Source organism: Acinonyx jubatus, chromosome B4 (assembly GCF_027475565.1).
Source record: "Acinonyx jubatus isolate Ajub_Pintada_27869175 chromosome B4, VMU_Ajub_asm_v1.0, whole genome shotgun sequence".
Classification (NCBI taxonomy): Eukaryota; Metazoa; Chordata; class Mammalia; order Carnivora; family Felidae; genus Acinonyx; species Acinonyx jubatus.
Genome location: NC_069387.1, coordinates 79,769,842 through 79,791,854, shown reverse-complemented (window position 1 = coordinate 79,791,854; position 22,013 = coordinate 79,769,842). Strand labels below are relative to the sequence as shown.

General features: G+C 35.6%; 1 protein-coding gene and 1 pseudogene across 1 annotated transcript; one reads left to right on the top strand and one right to left on the bottom strand.

The window, feature by feature from the left end:
• Nucleotides 1-503: 503 nt before the first annotated feature.
• On the bottom strand, nt 504-1,442 carry LOC106982801 (olfactory receptor 12-like; annotated as a pseudogene).
• Nucleotides 1,443-9,686: 8,244 nt separating this feature from the next.
• Nucleotides 9,687-10,664, top strand: LOC106982800 (olfactory receptor 9K2-like). Its single transcript, XM_015080977.2, has one exon. The coding sequence runs from the start codon at nt 9,702-9,704 to the stop codon at nt 10,662-10,664; it is 963 nt and encodes a 320-aa protein (XP_014936463.2). The 5' UTR covers nt 9,687-9,701.
• The last annotated feature ends 11,349 nt before the right edge of the window (nt 10,665-22,013 follow it).

Genomic DNA, 22,013 nt, shown 5'->3' with positions numbered 1-22,013 from the left:
CTCAGTCAGTTAAACATCCAACTCTTGATTTCAGCTCAGGTTATCACTTCACAGATGGTGAGTTCAAGTGCCACGTGGGGCTCTGCACTGACAGTGTGGAGCCTGCCTGGAATTCTCTCTCTCCCCCTTTCTCCGCCCCTCCCCCGCTCATGTGTATGCTCTCTCTCTCTCTCTCTAAATAAAATGCTTTAAAAAAGCAGAAAAGTTAAAGAATCATTCACACAGATGTAATATTTTAATTATTATATACTAGCAGCTCTTACCATTTACTTCTTAAAGCAAAATTGAAATGAAAACATTATCACATCAGAAATTGAAAACAGATAATTCTTTCATATATTCTAAGCATAGAAATACCATTTTGTAACACTTAGAAAAACATTTGTTGCTGTATATAAAAATATCTTTGATAATACTAATTTTACAAGAACAAGGATAACTGAGACCCTTAGGAAACAAAATGTGTCCACTGAATGAGGGTTTTACAATTATCAGGGGAGGAATCATTTCCTGTTTAGTAGTATCCTTTTCATAGCCTCTTTCACATCTCTGTTTCTCAGACTGTATATTAGAGGGTTTAGCATCGGTATTAACAGTGTGTACAGCACAGCTACAATCTTGTTTGACTCTGGAGAGGAGATAGCCCCAGGCTGGGCATACATGAAGAATACAGCCCCATATTATAAACTCACCACTGCTATATGGGAGCCACAGGTGGAGAAGGTCTTACCCCTGCCATGGGTCGAGGGGATCTTCAGGACAGTGGACAGGATGTAAGCATAGGAAACCACAATGACGGTTGTGGTGGTGATGATAATGACGGCCGAGAGAATGAACAACACAATCTCATTCACAGATGTGTCCACACAGGAGATCTTGATCAGGGCTGGGACGTCACAGAAAAAGTGGTCTAGTCTGTTTTCTCCACAGAAACGCAAACCGAAGGTGAAACCTGTTTGAACCATGGAGTTGATGCCTCCACAGATGTAGGATCCAGTCACCAACTGAGCACAGACTTTCTGGGACATGTGCACGGGGTAAAGGAGAGGGGAACAAATGGCTGAGAATCGATCAAATGCCATGACAGCCAGAAGAAAGCCTTCAGTTGTGACAAACAGGGCAAAGAAGAAAAATTGGGCTGCCTAGCCATTGTAAGAAATCTTCTTTCCCTTAGATAGGAAGTTGGCTAAAGTTTTGGGAGTAATGACTGTGGAGTAGCAGAGATCTAAATAGGACAAGTTTCTAAGGAAGAAATACATAGGCATATGAAGTCTGGAGTCCACCTTAATGACAATTATCATGCTAATATTTCCCACCACAGTGACCATGTAGATCAGCAAGAACACTAGGAATAAGAGGATCTGTACTTTTGGAGGGGTTATGAATCCTAGTAGAACAAACTCAGTCACTTCTGAGTAATTCCTGTTAGGCTCGCTCTTCATGGCTGAGATGTCGGTGGAATTGGAGAGATGGTAAAAATGAAAGAAATGAGTCATCAGAATACTTGTTTTTGGAAAAATAACTAAAACCCAGTGTGGAAAATTTTCATCGTATTGTTTCCAAGAAATCACACAACACCAATAATGGACAGATTACTGTTTTTAAAAAGTCTTCCTAATGAAGAATCCAATCTCATTGGTCAGCCTCTTTAGATACACTTATTTTGCAAGTAATGAGGATGTGCCCTCAAGGTGTACTTTGGGGAAATGGAGATGCCAGGAAACTGTCTGGAAACAAGAGCTTGCTCTTTGTTTTCCCTTCTTGATTTATTATCAGTTACTGCCATTGAAAGTTGGCTCTTCTAGTGGACAATATTTCTCACAGACATTACAATGCACTTAAATTCTCATTTGTAATGAAAATCCATTCAATTGATGGTCTCATTTTATCTGAAAGAAATAATTTAGTTTCCTTATCTATTATAGAAAAATGATATACTAATACTGTATCTATCCATCTTTCTTATATGGAGAGAAAACCTTCAAATTCTGGCAAAGGCATCATCCTTTTACCCATTAACTTCATCTTCTTATTTCTTCCATTATTTTTGTCCCTATAGTGACATGCACTTTAATGTGGCACAGTTCATCTGCTAACAACAGAAGTGATTCTTGCATATATTTTCTGAACACAATGTAAACAGATTTTTATTTTTTTTCTCTTCTTCTTTCCTTCCTTCTTTCCCTCTCTGATTCCCTTTGGAATTTACAGAGTGGAATGCAAGTGAGGAACTCTAAGATCTTGGGTAGTGATTTTTCTATCCTTTCAGAAACAGACAAATCTAACAAAAAATACAAAGATCTGTGAATGGGGAGGATAGAACACACACAGGACAATTTAAAGATAGGTATAAATGGACAAAAAGGAAGAAATATGTATGTAAACAGCTTACATTATATTGCTTTCAGCATATACTATTATGGCTATAAAGCATTCTTAAAATATTGTGGTAGAGGGAGGAAGTAATTTTTATTTTATTTTATATATGGGGAAATTAAGACAAAAAACACATTTAAAAGGCTTCTTTAGAGTCATGAGATTGAGCAGCAAAGGGGTTTACTATTCAATAATCAAAACATGTAAAAGAAAACTGGCAAACAAGAAATGCAGATTCACATACTATGAAAATGTCTTTTATAATTTTATAAGTATAAAAATTATAATTCTGTGTATTTACATAAATCATTATGTAAATTATGGAATTATAATACATAAATAAAATTATATGTTATATAAATTATAAAATGCATTATAATGTCTCTTGTAATTTTTATTGTTGTCACTGGTATGGTTTCACTAATTTTGACATTCTTTTAAGACAGTTGGGACTATGGAAGTATACTAGAGTCAATTTGGTTCAGTATGTATGAAACTTACTTTCTTAAAAAAATTAAAGGTTAACAGAAATATTGACTGATTGATTTTAGCAGGCAGGAGAATCACCAAAATATACTCTGGTAGGGCCTATCAACTACAAAAATGCATGGTTTCCTTAAATTCATGTTTTACATAAAGAAGTTTCTGACTTCAACAGAAAAATTGGGAAAAAAAGAAAGATATAACTAAAATTATCTAAAAAAGAAGTGTTGAGAATAAACAAATTAAATATAAACGATATTCTTAAGAATGAACACATTTCTTACCTTGTAAACCTTCTACTATATGTGAAATCATGAAGAAACAAAAGTATGAAAAGAAGCACACTTTAGTTTAACAGGAAGTCTTCCTGCAAAATGGATTGTATTTCCTCACTGTTCAGATCAGAGTCCAATCACTAAGATGAACAAGTACCAGCAACAATTGTAGTTTGTCTCTCTCTCTCTCTCTCTTTTTTTCTTTTTTAATGTGCTCTTTCATTGATTAAATCAACCAGACCTGAGGTGGCTCCTAAGAGAAGTTCTCTCATGAGGATGGAAACCAAAGTGGTGAGCATTCCCTCTGCAAGATATTAACCAGGGACAACAGTCTCTCTCTCACCAGTAATGTATTTTGTATCAGAATGCAAAAGAAAAATGAGGAAAGAAATTATTAAACTCAACAGAACTTTGCAAAGTTAGAAGGGCTCTCTTGAGGAGATGAGAAGTACCTTCTACTTACTGAACAAAATTAATAAAAACAATAACAATAATAACAAACACATTTGGATGGGAAGTACTTGATTCTTTTTTCTTAAAAAATTTGTTTAATGTTTATTTATGTTTGAGAGACAGAGAGAAAGAGACAGAGCACAAGTTGGGGAGGGGTAGAGAGAGGGAGACAGAACCTGAAGCAGGCTCCAGGCTCCCAGCTGTCGGCACAGAGCCATGAGATCATGTCCTGAATGGAAGTACAATCTTAATGGACAGAGTCACCCAGGCACCCCTGATTCTTTTTTAAAATTTCATGATATATAGAAGGATATTCACTAGTTTTCATTTGAGTAGATAAACAACCCTTACTTTTAGAAACTCATTTCTTAACTCTACTGTTAATACAGCATGCTGGTATTAGAAGAAAACTTTATGCGGAGAATAATCTAAACAGTCAGTTAAAGAGTTTGGGGAAACGCGGGGGTGCATATTTAGAAGTAACACAGAGATGGGCAAGAGGAGGCAGTCATACCTCCATCTATGATTTCAAGACAACAGAAGAGGTGGCTTAAAAGATCCCAGAAGCCTGGGAATTGCTTCAAGAGTGAGTACCAGGGTGGGGTGTGCCCACCTGTGCCAGAACCAACAAGAGAAAAACCTAAGGAGCACACTGAAAGAGAAGGAAACTCCCCCTCCTCACACATCCTTAGTTCTGCTGTCAGTGTGAAAGCAGCGTCTTCAGGATCCTAGAGATCCTTCCCGCTTTATCCTGACAATGTTTCCTTTAGCGAGGACAACTTTCTTTGGTATTTCTTGTGCCGCAAATTTGGCATGACACATTCTCTTAGTTTTCCTTTAGTCAGAAAGTTCCTTTTTTGCCTTCAGTTCTGAAGCCCATTTGTCCTGCACATGCTTGTTGGTTTGGTCTCCCCTCCTCCTATCTTTAAGTGCTTTAAAGATGTTGTTCCACGGTCTCTGGTTTGAATTGTTTCTGACCAAGGTGTATGATTTAACTTTCATTTGCTTGTGTGTAATGTCTCTCTTTTCCCCTCTTGACAGTGTCTCTTTTTCACTCACCTTCAGATTTTTATTCTGATGTGTTTTATTTGGTTTTCTCTCTGTTGATCCTGCTCGGGATTTTGCCCATTTCCTTGCATCTGTGTGTTTAGATTTGTCATCAACTTAGAAAAAATTTTTGCCCACCATAGTTTCTGTTATTTTTCTGGCCTCTCTTTTTCCAAATTACATGGCTAATGTTTTCTCAGTTGTCATTGAACATCTGTTCTTTTCTATTTTTTCCTTTTTAACTCAATCTTAGGTTTGGTTTGTTTCTATTGCTGTGTATTCAAGTTTAAAATCTTTTTCTCCTGGTATGTTTCCTTTTTCTCAGTATTTAGTCATTTACCACTTATTATGCAATCTCTAAAAATATTTGGTTCATATATTTTCTCCAGAGTTTAATTTTTTTGTGATGGAAAGCAAATCTATAAAAGCTATGCATTAATAACTAGATGTGGAAAATCTTAAATCTATTTTTTAAAAATATTCAATGACTTTAACATTTCTAGTACATACACTTCAGTGAGATTGCATTATTCTTTTCTTTACTGAAGTATTTTATTTATTGTCTGTTTAGACTTTTGACATTAAGTTTATGAGTAAGATTTACCTATAAAGTTTAATGTCCTTATGACACTTATGAGAGACTCAAAACTATAGTTAGAGAGTATTTCCTTTATGACTATTCCTGACAGAGTTTATGTACAAATGATCTTATTTCTTTCTCAAATGTTCAGAAGTAAACACTGGTGAAGTCATTTAGGCAAGAACTATTCTTCATGGAAATATCATTAACGAAATTCAATTTCTTTAGAAAATATGATTAAAAATTCATACTTGTCTTTTACACATAATTTTTTCCTACTTAAAATATTTTGATTTAAAAAATCATCAATTTTTGGTAAAAATATTTTTTAGCAATATCAGCAGAATCTGTAGTGCCATCACCTTTTAATTCCTGACTCTTGTGATTTAATGTTGCTGTTTTTCCTTCATTAAATTGGCTAGGATTTTATACACATTACTAATTTTTCAAAGAATCACTGTCAGACTATGTGGCTATCCTATATTATACATATTTTTTTCTAATTAAGTAATTTTTATCTACATTATTTCTTTTCTGTTTTTGTTGTTTTGTGCTTTTTTTTTTTTTTTTTTACTGTTTATTTATCTTTGAGATAGAGAAAAAGAGTGTGAGTCAGGGAGGGGCAGAGAGAGAGGAAGACACAGAATCTGAAGCAGGCTCCAGGCTCTGAGCTGTTAGCACAGAGCCAGACCTGGGGTTCAAACTCATGAACCACGAGATCATGACCTGAGCCGAAATCGGATGCTTAACCGATTGAGCCATGCAGGTGCCCCCTGAGCACTCAGGCACCTCATATTTTGTTTTAACTTGTTGTTTTCTATTTCACATTATTAAGAAGATTGTTATTAACATCTAAATGTTCCTGCCTATCTTCTTCATATTTATCTGTAAGGTTTTGTATATCCCTCTAAGTACTACTTTTTCTTACCAAGCTTAAATATATCATGATTCATTATAATTTAGTTCAATTGAAATCAAAATTTTATTTGATTTCTTTTTTATCAGTATGTTTTTAGGAAGTGTTTATTTCTAATGTCCATGCCCATAAAGATTTCTAGTTATCTATCACTTATGAAATCAATAATGATAGATAACCAGAAAATTCTATGGGCATGAACACTAAAAATAAACACTTCCTAAAAATCTATTTGATTTCTATATTAAGTTGAATATGATCAAGAACATATTTTGAATGATTTTAATCAATGAATTTGTTAAGGGTTTATTGATGTCTCAACTATTGTGACAGTTAGTGGCCCTCTACGTATTTGTCAGAAATAGCATGTTGTTACCGTTAATGCTATTGTGGAAAGTTTAAGGATTAAAAAGTATATTAGATTATGGTACATTTTACAGGTTAGATATTCAAACTCTATCTCATGTGCCTTCTAGATAGAGATGTTGGAAAGTTCAAATGTCTCCTGCCACACAGGTTCTTGACACAGATTTTGCTCTACCAATTAGATCTATACAAGCTCAGAATTTAGAAGGGCACAATGACTTGGGGATCAACTTCCTGTCCATTCTTTCTACCAGTAGAAAAAAGCTGTAGAAACATGTGGGCTTATTTCTGCAGTGCTGTTGAATCCTCAACTTCCTAGAAAAGTGATTTTGATGGATGAGGAAGTAGTGACGTTTTTTTGCTTCTGTGTATCTGATCCCTTGGACCATAGGTCAGGTGCTGTACTTTTGAATTGTATCCCCAAAAGTAGTATATCTGTGTGAGTTTATCCTAAATTTCTCTCAGGATCATTATAAGAGTGTCATCCAGAAATTCTTCCAGCCTTTCCAAATTTGATAGGCCTCAATTCACCTTAATTAATATTTTCCTGTTTAACGTATGTAATGTACTTCTGGGGCACTTAGGTGGCTCCGTCTATTAAGAATCTGATTCTTGGTTTCAGCTCAGGTAATGATGTCATGGTTCATGAGATTGAGCTCCACATCAGATACTGCCGACAATGTGGAGCCTGGTTGGGATTTTCTCTTTCTCCCTCTCTCTCTGCCCCTCCTTTCCTTGCCACTCTTTCTCTCTCCTTCTCTTATAATAAATACATATTAAAAAAATAAAAACATGAAATACCTAATCTGCTTTTTCTTCCTACACTGACCAAACTTTTACTAATACTGTATTATAATGAGAAACTCTTACCCTATATCATTTTGTATTCCATACAGAGGAAAATTCTAAATAAACTCTAGAAATAATTTTTAATTAAAAGGGGATTTAAAAAGTAGTATTACAATTAATTTATGGAAATATTTAGGATGAAAATATATAAAGCTCAAAATACTAAGCTCATTAAATAGAGTATTATGCCTATGGTTATTGTTTTTTTAATTTTTTTTATGTTTATGTAATTTTTTGAGAGAGAGAGAGAAAGACAGAAGCGCAAGGAAGAAAGGGGCAGAGAGAGAGGGAGACATAGAATCTGAAGCAGGCTCCAGGCTCTGAGCTATCAGCACAGAGCCTGACACGGGGCTCAAACCCACAAGCCACGAGATTATGACCTGAACCAAAGTCGGATGCTTAACCAACTGAGCCACCCAGGCGCCCCTATGTCTATGGTTTTAATGCAGTCCTTTAGTCACAAAATAGTTAAGATATTTTAAAATCTTTTACTAAGGAAATGTAAAATCATTTTATTGAGTGCTGTTATTTCTTCTCTAATTGTTTAGTATTTGAATATAAGAAAGCATAGAATTAGCAAAATATTATCTGACTCTGAGTTTGTGATTTACAGGGTATTTGTCATATCATGAAATATGTCTACATCAGACCATGGGGGAGGGGAAGGGAGAAAAAAGTTACAGAGAGGGAAGGAGGCAAACCATAAGAGACTCTGAAAAACTGAGAATAAACTGAGGGTTGATGGGGGGTGGGAGGGTGGGGAAAGTGGGTGATGGGCATTGAGGAGGGCACCTGTTGGGATGAGCACTGGGTGTTGTATGGAAACCAATTTGACAATAAATTTCATATTAAAAAAAAAAGAAAAGAAATATGTCTACATCAAGAAGTATAGATAAACCATATCTTGGAGTGAATTTTTATCTTTTTTTAAAGCTTAGTGAATGTAATTTACTACGTAATTTAAAATATTCACTTATCTAACACTTTTCTCATATAGTACTACCTTTTAAATCTGTTTCTATGTACCTACCAATATGTATGCTATGATAATTACCAGAAAGTTTTTCTTTGTCAATGAAGAAGACTAAGTCCAAAGAAATTTCCCAAAGCATACATACAACCAAAGGGAAAAGTTCCTTGTATTTGGACTATTATTAGATTATTTGTTTGTGTCTGACGTTACTGCAGTCCTAATGGACAACAGCCCTGGAGCCTGTACTTATGTCTCTATAATTGACTTTATGATTACTCCTCTCCCAATGGAATCCATCACAGAGGATGAGCAAAACCTTAATGTTGAAATATCCTGAGGAAAGATTGCATAGGACTAAAATAAGTAAGACCATCATAACAACCACTGTTGATACTGGAGCAAATGATGATAGACTATAGATGACACAAAATTGCTATGGTCCTTTAATACTCATCTTATTTTAAGATGTATAAAGCCTACTAGGATTTAAGAAAGGAACTCTCCATTATATATATTCCTTAAATATACTTGCCCTGCCCAAAGAGCCAGATCCCATGAACTGATGAAGTTGTGGTAGAAAGGCATCATTGTGTTGTAAGTATTAGAATGTTCATTAACTTCTCCCCACTTCAGAAAAGGAGCTGATTATGGCATGTTTTAATTAAACAACTATTAGTGGAAGTAAAATATTTATAATGAAGCAATAAAAATTCCTTTATTTTGGGGAATGGACTTGATCTGAGGAAATGCCCATTTATTTAGAATGATCTTTAGAGCATTTTATTTGATTTGGATTAGTGGTTTTTAAATTTTATTAATTTTAACACACAAATAACTTATCTATTTTTATTCTATTTTCAAAGATGGATACAGTAATAGTGAAAAGGAAAGAAATTGAGGTAAATAAGGTAACAATATTTTAAAATATATTTATTACTGTCATGTAATGATTCAAACACTCACTTGGCTATCACAGGCTATAAACATTGTCATAGCGATTACATGTAATATCTCTATTTTAGATCCTAGTAACACTCCTATCTTAGATTGTGAAAATTATTTTACTATAAAAATGTTAAGAATAGAAATTTCAAATTCGATTGAAATTAGACAATATTGTATGCTACTTATTGGCTGAACTCACAGCAAATTTATGATTTAAGTACAGTGACCCAGAAAATTTTTTCACTGCTTAGTCTCATAAGCCTAGTATTATGTAATGCAAATTCTTGATTCTTCATGACATTAAAATTGTTTTATGTGCCATAGTTAATTAAGATGTAAATAACTTATTCTACATTTAAGAAATTATTTATGCCACTAGAAACAAAGCCTAGATTTCATTTGTTTATTTTGCCTTGTGCCTCTCAGCAGGTTTCTGCCATGAGTGACAGAGGAACAAACAATCACTCTGAAGTGACTGACTTCATCCTGGTAGGCTTCAGGGTCAGCTGCGAGCTCCACATTCTCCTCTTCCTGATCTTTCTGTTTGTGTATGCCATGATCCTTCTGGGTAATGTTGGGATGATGACCATTATTATGACTGATCCCCGGCTGAACACACCGATGTATTTCTTCCTAGGCAACCTGTCCTTCATTGATCTCTTCTATTCGTCTGTTATTGCACCCAAAGCCATGATCAACTTCTGGTCTGAGAGCAAGTCCATCTCCTTTGCAGGCTGTGTGACCCAGCTCTTTCTCTTTGCCCTCTTCATCGTGGCGGAGGGATTTCTCCTGGCAGCCATGGCCTATGACCGCTTCATTGCCATCTGCAACCCACTCCTCTACTCTGTCCAGATGTCAGCACGTCTCTGCACTCAGTTGGTGGCTGGTTCCTATTTATGCGGCTGCATCAGCTCAGTTCTTCAGACAAGCATAACATTTACTTTGTCCTTTTGTGCTTCCCGAGCCATCGACCACTTTTACTGTGATGACCGTCCACTTCAGAGGCTATCTTGTTCTGATCTCTACTTTCATAACATGGTTACGTTTTTCTTATGCAGCATTATTATTTTGCCTACGATAATTGTCATTATTGTGTCCTATATGTATATTGTGTCCACAGTTCTAAAGATAAGATCCACTGAGGGACGCAAGAAAGCGTTCTCCACTTGCAGCTCTCACCTGGGAGTCGTGAGTGTGTTGTACGGTGCCGTGATTTTTATGTATTTCATCCCTGATAGATTTCCTGAGCTGAGTAAAGTGGCCTCGTTATGTTACACCCTAGTCACTCCCATGCTGAATCCTTTGATTTATTCTCTGAGAAACAAAGATGTCAAAGAAGCTTTGAGAAAGATTCTGGGGAAAAAAATACTTCTATTTAATTCTATCTTAACAGTGACATAACTGAAAGGCAGAGGCATTATGACAATCTGGGGAGGCATTGGCACAGAGAATTTGCCCATTGATATTAGAAATATTTAATTTTGGAAATTTTGCGTATTTGAAACCCACGTACTTACAGCTGAAGGATACATTAGGACTACATTTTGCCTGGCTGTTGATTTTGGGGTGGAATGGCTTTCGCCATACTTCATATGGGTAAAGATAATGATTGCCATATATTTTGATTTTAGGGAAAATATATCCCAAGTTTGCTGCTGGCACTCTAAGGATGATGTTTGGGGTGTATTGTTTATTTTGACTTAGGAACAAGTGTTATGTAATATGTATGTAACTGGTAGGGTAACAAAATCTGATATGATAAGAAGACAGAACAAAACATCTGATTTATTGCAGAAATCTTTTTGAATGCTGCATGAGAGAAACAGTTACTCTGCAGTGCACACAGTCCTAAAGGTGACATATGAGTCATTCTTAATTGTCCAGAAGGTCAATGAGTGACACACATATTTCACAGTTTTCTGTGGCTTAAATTATTCTTGAAAATCCTCCCTTGACAAGAAAACCATAAAGAAAATGAAACAAAAACAAAGATAATTCATTTTTTGTTGTATATGCCTTAGAAAAAATTCATCAAATGATATTTATTGAATTTTGATGTGCATTTTGCCATATGAAAATCCCTAAGTGTAAATAATCTGTACTTAAGCTCACAATCAGATGAGGAGAAAAGAGCTGAACAGATAACTAAACCGCCACACAGAAACTCAGTGAAAAACGCATTTATAGAATATACAAAAAAAAAAAAATGCAGCCTTTAGAGGTGAATGTTCTTGATGGTCAGAGAAATCTTAAGTGCTTTGCAAAATAAATAAGTAGAATTGAGCAGGTTTCTGTGCAAAGAGAAATAAATAACTATATGGTGAACTCCATGAAGTTTAATAAGTCATTTTAACGCACAAGACAAAGAGTGAGGGATGAGACTTAAAAGGAAATTCATGGCAATCATGCAGACCTATATGTCGAGCCTAGGAAGACAGCCTTTATTCTGTAGACAAGGGGTAAGCTCTGGGGATTTTTCAAAAAGATAGTATTGTATTCAACTTGGCATTTCACAAAAACCATACTGGTAGCTTTATGGAAAATAAATATTCAGAAGGAGAAGACAATAGTCGTAGAAACTGTCATCCATGTAAGAGGTTGCAATGGCTTTACAAAAAGCAGTCTTATTAGGGACTGTGAAGAAAGAGATGACCTTTAGAATGGAAGCTAAAGTAAGCTGAATATTGATTGCTGGTTGATAACATGAGAATGATGTAGAACTGAACAATGACTTCTAATGTTTGAGCATCTCTGCTGGAGAAATGCTACCTCATAAAATGAGGAAGGAAATGTAAGGGTAATATAGTTCATCATGAACCTAAGAGTTAAAAAATAAGCTCAAGTGTCAAACTTAGTTTTCAAATTCTGTTTTTGCCAATGTAGCTCTGAGAAAGTTATACATAGTATAACTTTGAGAAAGAGATGCATAGTATCTCTCCTTTGTAATTTCCTCCTGTAAAATGGGGTACATATCTACATCTCAGAGTTACTTCAATGATTACATGACATAAATTTCATACTTATTTGTTAAATCTGTATATTTATTGGCTACCAGATTTGTTCTTTCTTTATGCCTTTACTATTATTTATGTTAAGTCTGAGAGAGGAAGAAAGACAGTGACATTCTCTGTCCCTCAGTAACTTCACTCTCTGCTGAGAAACATCCCATGTCTGCAAGAGTACCTGTGTTTTCATTTCCATAGACAGAGCTTGCATTACCCTACTTTGTTATTTCAGTCTTTATTTTTCTTTTTGCTGAGAACTAATAGAAAAGATTAAAAACAAACCAAAATAACAAGTCTCAAACGCAAAATAGTATCTTATCATCATATGCTATATCTGTTCATGTCTCTACCCATGTCTTTCTCTAAGCATCATTCCTTATACTTCAACAAATGTCACCTCTTCCACCCACATTTTTTTTAATACAGGTTACTGAAGAAAATAGGGGACTCACTAGGTAGAGAAACTTGATAAAGATTTAAGATGGCGTCTTGCCTTTTTCCTGACAGGAAGCAGAAAGATGTTTAGGATGAGAGAGGCACATTTTACTAACCCTCCCCTACGAGTAAAATGCAGAATTATTTTGCCAACATTCTGGGTCCTATATTGGAACGAGCCTGCAAAGAAAGGGGCTCCTCATTCTTTGAATCTTCATCCACTGAATATTAGCAATCCTTTATCAAACTGAGAAAAAAGGCCCTAACTATCGTGCTGTTAGGAGAACAATGTTCCTCCATATTCACCATGTGCTGCACCCCCACAACCACCATCAGACACATTCATATGTATACATAATCAAACATAATCATGGTCTCTGACTCTCTGTCTTTTTGTCTCTGTCTCTCTGTGTATCTCTGTCTCTTTCTCTCTTACTCTCTCTCTCTCTCTCTCTCTCTCCAGGATACTTTTGTGAGAATGATCACTGGTTATTTCACTCCCCAGTGTGTTCAGCATCATCCAGATGACTCAGAAAAGAATCCTCAGGCAGAGGGAGAAGCTAACAGACCTCACCGTAAGATGACACATGCAGTAAATTTTCAATGCTGACTTTTTCTCTTCTTTTCCTGATGTCCAGTACTTTCTGGCATTGCTACAGGAATTATATTCAGGTATATTCTGTGCTCATTCTTGTTTGGAATTTGCTCTTCTCATATTACTTTTAGATTCCAAGAAGGTGCACATGCTGTATAGAGTATTTCTGAAAGCAGGGATAAGCAGCAAAAATAATAATAGCTTTAACTAGCATGTTAATATAAATTAATAAAAATATATGCATCAATGCATACATACACATAAATTTACACATATGTAATTCTCTAAATATGATATATACATTATAAGGCTGGTCATCAAATAATCAAAGTTGTAGTGTGAGTCATGTAAAAAGCCATTTTAATACTATATAGCTAATATTTTGATTTAGGAATTGCTGGGTTTTTTGAAAACATCATTGTTGGTACCTAAATAATACCCTTACCTAAAATATAATGCACATAAGAAATTTCTTCAAACACATCTACTGACTTCCCATTAAATATATAATTATAGCTGACTGTAGCATCAATAACTGGTAAAGTTTTCTTAATTTAAATGATAGTGTTAATGGTGGTGAATCCTCCCTCCACTGCTGCTACACTAATAATAATTATATTTTTAATAGGTTTTATCCTACTTTCTGCATTGATTTTTTTATTACAATAAATATCTTCTATTGCCTTGAGTAGATGCCTGTTTTGCAGTGCAAAAAAAAGATCTGAGTCATTGTTCTAAAATGAAGTCTGTGGATCTAAAAAAAAAAAAAGCTCTGCTGATTTTTTTTCTCAAATATTTTACTGAAGAATAATTGTGTGAAATGAACTATGTTTGTTCAGAATGTACAATTCTGTGAATTTTAACAGTTTTATACATCAACAAAACCATCACCACAATAAGATACAGAAAATTTCCATTACCTCTAAGAGATTATCATACTCCCTATTAGTCCATGCCTCTGTCCAACTCCATTTCCACATCACCAGTGATCTGTTTTTGTTTTTTGTTTGTTTGTTTTTTTGTGGCATATTTATATATATAGTCTGCATACAGTATGCACTCGTTTCTGGTAGGCTTCTTTAACTGAGTAAAATGAATTTGAAATTTAATTATTTTATCATCTGTTTAAGTAATTCATTTTTTTATTGCTCAGTCATATTCTGCTTTTCATTGTACACATATGGCCAATTTTTCCTTATGCGCTCTTAAATTCATGGGCAGTTGAGGGGTTTTCACCTTTTAGATACTATGAGTAAAGCCAATAGGAACATTTGCTTGTATTATTTGAATCAGGACCTACTCTCTCCCCCTTTTCTCCCAGCCCAGCATGATAGGAAGCACACAGGCAAGTGCAGAAAAGAACTTAGAGACTCTTCCCTTACATCCCAGGCAAGAGCTACCATATCACCTCGAAAGTGGCAGGCTGAAAACAATCCTTTTTCTCTCCAGCTCCATGCTGCAGAAGCTCTATTCAAGGGAAGAGTGGCTACAATGTCTGGAGATGTCTTCCTCTATCTAAAGCCTACCCCATGCATGATAGAGCAAGAATAATGGGTTCCCCAATTTTAGTTGCCTCAGTTCAAAGGATAGAGGTTCTATGTCAAGAAAAACAAGCTTGGAAAACTATGGGCTACTGAACTCACCCAGAAACCTGTTCTAAATCCAGGGTGTCACTCTGAGAGAGCCGGGCCACTGCTCCTGTCCCAGTTCCAGAACAGGTGAACACAGGTTTTACCTAGAAAGAAAGGCAGTCCATAACAGAGGGCCCCAAAGCTCTCCTCAAGTGAACTGAATTTATTTGGAAAAAAAGTGGGAAAATTCAAGCATAGGCATAAGTGACTCTCAAACATTATACACATTTGGTGATAAGCTGGTAGCTCCATGAGAACAAAAAGCTACATGCAGACCAAGTAGAAGTTTACTAGAGAGAACCAGGGAAGGAGACAGTGAAGAAGGCCCTCCTCATAGGATGGGGGCAAACCTCAAAGACTGGACTTAAAGGCTATCCTTGCAGAGGTGACAAAAACAATGGATCGGACAGTAGAGAAATATCTGCCCCACAATGCTGTCAAAACAATAGAACAAAAGGAGAATTAATGGAGCTTCCCTGCTAGGTAGGAAACCTACAGAGGTACACCCAATAAAATGTTCAGGGGAGGGTACAGCAGAAACTAGCCTCAATAAAACCACTGTCATCCAAGAGTACTCACAAGCCTAAGGTTGTGCCTCTGACAAGTGACACAAATGATGTCTCAGAGCAAACAAAAGCCAATAAACAGTCAATAAATAAATAAATAAATAGGCAAATAACAAGAAAAATACAGAAATTATTTCAAAAATGTATTCTGCAGTTTAAAAATACAACAACTGAAATGTTATATAGTGGGAATCATGCAGTATGTACCCTTTCGAGATTGGCTTCTTTCACATAGTAATATGTATTTATGATTCTTCCATGTCCTTCCAGAGCTTAAAAGCCCTTAATTAACATCCCTCACCAGGCTGGCATAATTTATTACAATTGATCAACCTGTATTAACATATTTTATCATTGAAAATTCATAGTCTACTTCAGGGTACATTCTTGGCATTGTATATTCTGTACATATATGTACATCTATGTATATATACATGGTATTATATATATAATGACCTGTATCTATAATTATGGTATCATGTAGAGTATTTTCACTGCCCTAAAAATGTTCTGTGCTCTATCTCTTCATCCCACAACTCCTGGCAACTGCCAATCTTTTTTCTGTCACCATAAGTTTTGTCTTTTCCAGAATGTCGTAGAGTTGGAATCATATAATAGGGAGACTTTTCACACTGGCTTCTTTCACTTAGTACTATGCAATTAAACTTCCTCCTTCTCTTTTCACACTGGTAGCTCATTTCTTTTTAGTGTTGAATAATATTCTATTCTCTGGATGTACCACAGTTTATCCATTCACTTACTGAAGGAAATCTTGGTGGCTTTCAAATTTGAGCAATTATGAATAAAACTGCTATAGGTTCTTCTGTGGACATGAATTTTCAACTCCACTGGGTAAACAGCAAGGGGCAATTTCTGTATTGCAGATCAGTGAGAGTATATTTAGTTCTATAAGAAACTACCAAATTGTCTTCCAAAGTACTTGTACTATTTGCATTTCTACTGAAAATGTAAAGAGTTCCTTTTGCTCCACATGCTCACTACTGTTTGATGTTGTCAGGTTTCTGGATTGGGGTGAATTTGATAGGATTATAGCACATCTTGTTTTTATTTGCATTCTCTATGACATATTATGTGGAACATCTTTTCATATGTTTATTTGAACATCTGTATATCTTTGTTTGTGATCTGTCAGTTCAAGACATTGGACCAATCAGATTGTTTTTTTTACAGTTCGGTACTAAGAGTTCTTTGCATATTTTGGATATCCTTTATCAGATATGTCTTTTGAAAATATTTTCCCCCAGCCTGTCTCATTTCTTCTCATTTTTTGGCAATGTCTTTTGCAAAGCAGAAGTATTTAATTTTAATGGAGTCCCATTATCAGTTATATTGTTCATGGACCATGACTCTGGTATCGTATCTAAAAAGGCATCACCATACCCAAGGTCGTCTACGTTTCTCTCATATTATCTTCTAGGAAAAGATACAGTTTTGTGTTTTACATTTAGGTCGACAGTTCATTTGAGTAATTTTTGTGAATACTGTTAGATTTATATCTAGGTTCATTCACATTTTTGTATGTGGATGTCTAGGTATTCCAGTACTCTTTGTTAAATAGCCTGTTTTTCCCCCTCCATCTATTATCTTTGTTCCTCTGTCAAAGATCAGTTGGTTCTATTGATGTCATTCTATTTCTAGTCTCTCTATTCTATTCCATTGATCTTTTTATCCTTTCACCAGTACCACACTGTTTTGATTATTGTAGCTATATAGTCAGTCTTGAAGTTGTGTGGTGTCAGTCCCTGATTCTGTTCTTCTCCTTCAATATTGTGTTGGTTATTCTGGTCTTTTGCCGCTCCATATACACTTTAGATTCAACTTCTAAGGTTTGTCAGTATCCATAAAACTATTTGCTGAAATTGTGATTGGGGTTTCAGTGAATGAGTTGGGGAAAACTGACATCTTAACAATATTGAGTCTTCCTTCCCACAAACATATAATGTCTCTCCATTTATTTAGGTCTTTAATTTCTTCCATTAGAGTTTTATAATTTTCCCTCTATAGATCTTGTACATATTTTGTGAGATTTATACATACATATTTTATTTCAAGGTAAGGATGATAATATAAGTGATCTTGTTTTTAATTTAAATTCCACTTGCTCATTGCTAGTGTATGGAAAGCAACTAACTTTTGTATGTTAACCATATATCCCACAACCTTTGTATAATCTCTGTTTCAGGGTTTGTTTGTTTGTTTGTTTGTCAATTCTCTCAGATTTTCTACATAGAATCATGTGAAAGAAAAGTTTGTTTTTTTTCCTTTTCCCATTCTGTATACCTTTCTGGAATAGTTTTCTAGGGCTTCTAAAACAAAAATGCCATAGATTGGGTGGCTTAAATAACAAATTTATTTTCTCATAGTTATGGAGACTCAAAGTCCAAGAATAAGGTGCCAGCAGATTTGTTTTCCTCTGAGGTCTCTCTCCTTGGCTTGCAGCTGTTTGCCTCTCGCTCTCTCTTCACATGGTCATCCCTCAGCACATGTGCACATCTAGTGTCTCTCTGTGTGTCCTAATCTCTTATAGACACCAGTCAGATTATATTTGAATCCACCGTAACAGCCGTGTTTTAATGACCTATTTAAAAGCCCTGTGTCCAAATAGAGGCACATATTGGCCAAAATGAACAAATCAGGAGACTATAGATGCTGGAGAGGATGTGGAGAAACGGGAACCCTCTCGCACTGTTGGTGGGAATGCAAATTGGTGCAGCCACTCTGGAAAGCAGTGTGGAGGTTCCTCAGAAAATTAAAAATAGACCTACCCTATGACCCCGCAGTAGCACTGCTAGGAATTTACCCAAGGGATACAGGAGTACTGATGCATAGGGGCACTTGTACCCCAATGTTTCTAGCAGCACTCTCAACAATAGCCAAATTATGGAAAGAGCCTAAATGTCCATCAACTGATGAATGGATGAAGAAATTGTGGTTTATATACACAATGGAGTACTACATGGCGATGAGAAAGAACGAAATATGACCCTTTGTAGCAACGTGGATGGAACTGGAGAGTGTGATGCTAAGTGAAATAAGCCATACAGAGAAAGACAGATACCATATGGTTTCACTCTTATGTGGATCCTGAGAAACTTAACAGAAACCCATGGAGGAGGAGAAGGAAAAAAAAAAAAAAAGAGGTTAGAGTGGGAGAGAGCCAAAGCATAAGAGACTCTTAAAAACTGAGAACAAACTGAGGGTTGGTGGGGGTGGAAGGGAGGGGAGGGTGGGTGATGGGTATTGAGGAGGGCACCTTTTGGGATGAGCACTGGGTGTTGTATGGAAACCAATTTGACAATAAATTTCATATGTTGAAAAAAAAAGAAAAAAACAAAACAAACAAAAAAACAAATAGAGGCACATATTACAGTAATGGAGGTTAGGGTTACAAAATAAGAGTTTGGGAAAACATAATTCAGCCACTTTTATTTCCCTTTTTGTCTTTTGCATTACCTAAGACTTGCAAAAGGATCCTGGAAGTTGTGATCGGGGGAGACATCCTTGCCTTATTCCTATCTTAGCAGGAAAGCTTCTAGTTTGTCAGCATTAAATATAATCTTAACCGTAGTTTTTTTTTTTTTTTAATGTTCTTTTTCAAGTTTAGGAAATTCCCCTCTATTCCTAGTTTGCTGATAACTCCTTTACTTTTTACCATCACCACGCACATCATACAAGTTCAAAAATGTGAGACACACTTCCTTTGGTGTACTCTCCTCATACTAATCAGCTAATCAGTTCTGTGTATTTTTTTAAGTGTATTTATTTTGAGAGGGGAAGATGGGGAGAGAGAGAATCCCAAGCAGACTCTGTGCCGTCAGCACAGATCCCAACGCAACAACACGGGGCTTGATCTCACAAACCAAGAGATCGTGACCTGAGCTGAGATCAAGAGTCAGTTGCTTCATGGGGCGCCTGGGTGGCTCAGTCGGTTAAGTGTCGGACTTCGGCTCAGGTCATGATCTCACTGTCCGTGAGTTCGAGCCCCACATCAGACTCTGTGCTGACAGTGCAGAGCCTGGAGCCTGTTTCGGATTCTGTGTCTCCCTCTCTCTCTCTCTGACCCTCCCCCACTCATGCTGTCTCTCTCTGTCTCAAAAATAAATAAACGTTAAAAAAAAATTAAAAACAAAAAGGAGTCAATTGCTTCATCACCTGAGCCATGCAGGTGCCCCAGTACTGTGTATTTTATGTGCAGCTTTTCAAATCAGCCTTTTTAGATTTACATTGGCATACTTCAAGCTTTCATCAATAATATGAATTGATTCAGCAGTTTCCCTGACTCCAGTCTTACTCCTTTTAAATATATCTTCCACGTAGCGCTGCAGATTTTCACTTATTACCAACCACAATCTTACCACTTGTATGTATTATTGGCATACACATCACTGGATTATAATTCCCTGTGTAAACTGTGACTCTCACACTAAATTGTAAGCTCCCTAAAGAATGATTTTATTTAACATCCAGAGGGCCAACACACACAAGAAAAGATGCTCAACATCACTCATCGTGAGGGCAATACAAATCAAAACCACAATGAGATACCACCTCACACCTGTCAGGATGGCTAAAATTAGTAACTCAGGAAGCAACAGATGTTGAGGAGGATGTAGAGAAAGGGGAACACTTTTGCACTGTTAGTAGGAATGCAGACCGGTGCAGTCACTCTGGAAACAGTTTGGAGGTTCCTCAAAAACTTAATTATAGAGCTCGTCTGTGACCCAACAATTTCACTGCTAAGTATTTATTCAAAGGATACAAAAACGCTGATTTGAAGGGACACAGGCACCCCCAAAATTTATAGCAGCACTACCAACAATAGCTAAATTATGGAAAGAGCCCAAATATCCATCAAATGACAAATGGATAAAGAAGAAGTGGTGTATATATACAATGGAATATTCCTTGGTGATCAAAAAAATGAAATTTTGCCATTTGCAACAGCCTGGATGGAACTAGAGTGTATTATGCTATGCGAAATAAGTCAGAGAAAGATGAATATCATATAATTTCACTCACATGTATAATTTAAGAAACAAAACAGATGAACACAGGGGAAGGGAAGGAAAAATAAGATAAAAAAAGAGAGGGAGGCAAACCATACGCGACTCTTAAATACAGAAAACAAACTGAGGGTTGCTGGAGGGGAGGTGGGTGGGGGGATGGGCTAAATGGTTCATGGGCATTAAAGAGAACAGTTGTTGGGATGAGCACTGCATGTTATATGTAAGTGATGAATGACTGGATTCTACTCCTGAAATCATTATACACTATATGTTAACTAACATAGATTAAAATTAAATTAAATTAAATTAACCATTAAAAAAATAAAAATAAAAACATCTTTAAAATTTTAAAATAAATAAATAAAAGCAAAAACAAAAAATAAAAGCAAAGTATAAAAGACTGTATATGGTATGCTACTTTCCAGGTAAGAAGAACGTTTTAAAAGCCATTTATTTACGTGTGTACTTATTTATGTACCTATGCCAACATTTATCCAGGAAGGATAAATCAGAAACTTACTGAAATGGTTTCTCATAAGGAGCTGGTGGCAACACCATGGAGAAAAAAGAGATGGCAGTGAGATTTCTCTGAATATATTTGTATACAGTTTTGACTTTTAACTGTGTGAACACTTTACATTTTCAAAAATAAAATTAAATACATCTATGCATCCCCCCAAAAGAATGACCTTATTTGTACCTGAGCTTACCCCAAGATGAGAACATATCAAATAAGTAATCGAGAAAATTAAACAAATAAATAAATAAATATTCTGAAGCATCAAAGAGTGATTTTGGATCATACAGTATTTGATGACTACCTTCCTGCTATAGTTTTTAAAAAGTATTTCATAGAATAATTAACACAAAACAATTATGAAGATCCAAATTGAGGAAGTGACTACTGAGAAATATTTTCAGTTCTCTTTGTCCCACTTGTTTCTTCATATTAGTTGGGATCCAGCACCTAGAGGGCCTCAGAGCCTCTAACACATCAATAAACAATATTTCAAGTTAATATGTATTATGAAGATTACTTATTTTTTGTTTCTCCTTATTGTACTTCTTCTCAATACATGACATATAAAATGCTGGTGAAAGTATTTTATAATACTTTTTTCACTTGTCAAACTGAATGTTTGATAACTGTTTAACAAGTACTGTTCGTACACTATAATAAAATATCAAAATCACATTTAACAGCAAGCTATAAAAATATAAAAGTCAATTCAGGAAATAAAATGTTATTTTAGATCAGTGGGAAGGTTCAACTTGAAAAATGCTGCCCTAATGTCCAGGACATTTCCGATATCAAGGACATTTTGGATTAACAATGTCCCTGAGCAAAAAAAATGTAATATGTGGAACACACATCATCTTGAAAAAGCTGTGTTAATATTTTTATGATGTTCAGGAGATTAATTTTCATTAATGGTCACAAGAAAGATGAAAGAAATAGCCACAATACCTTCGATGGATGAGAAATAATAA

Coding starts and splice junctions, on each gene's coding strand:
- LOC106982800 (XM_015080977.2), top strand. CDS start 9,702: ATGAGTGACAGAGGAACAAACAATCACTCTGAAGTGACTGACTTCATC.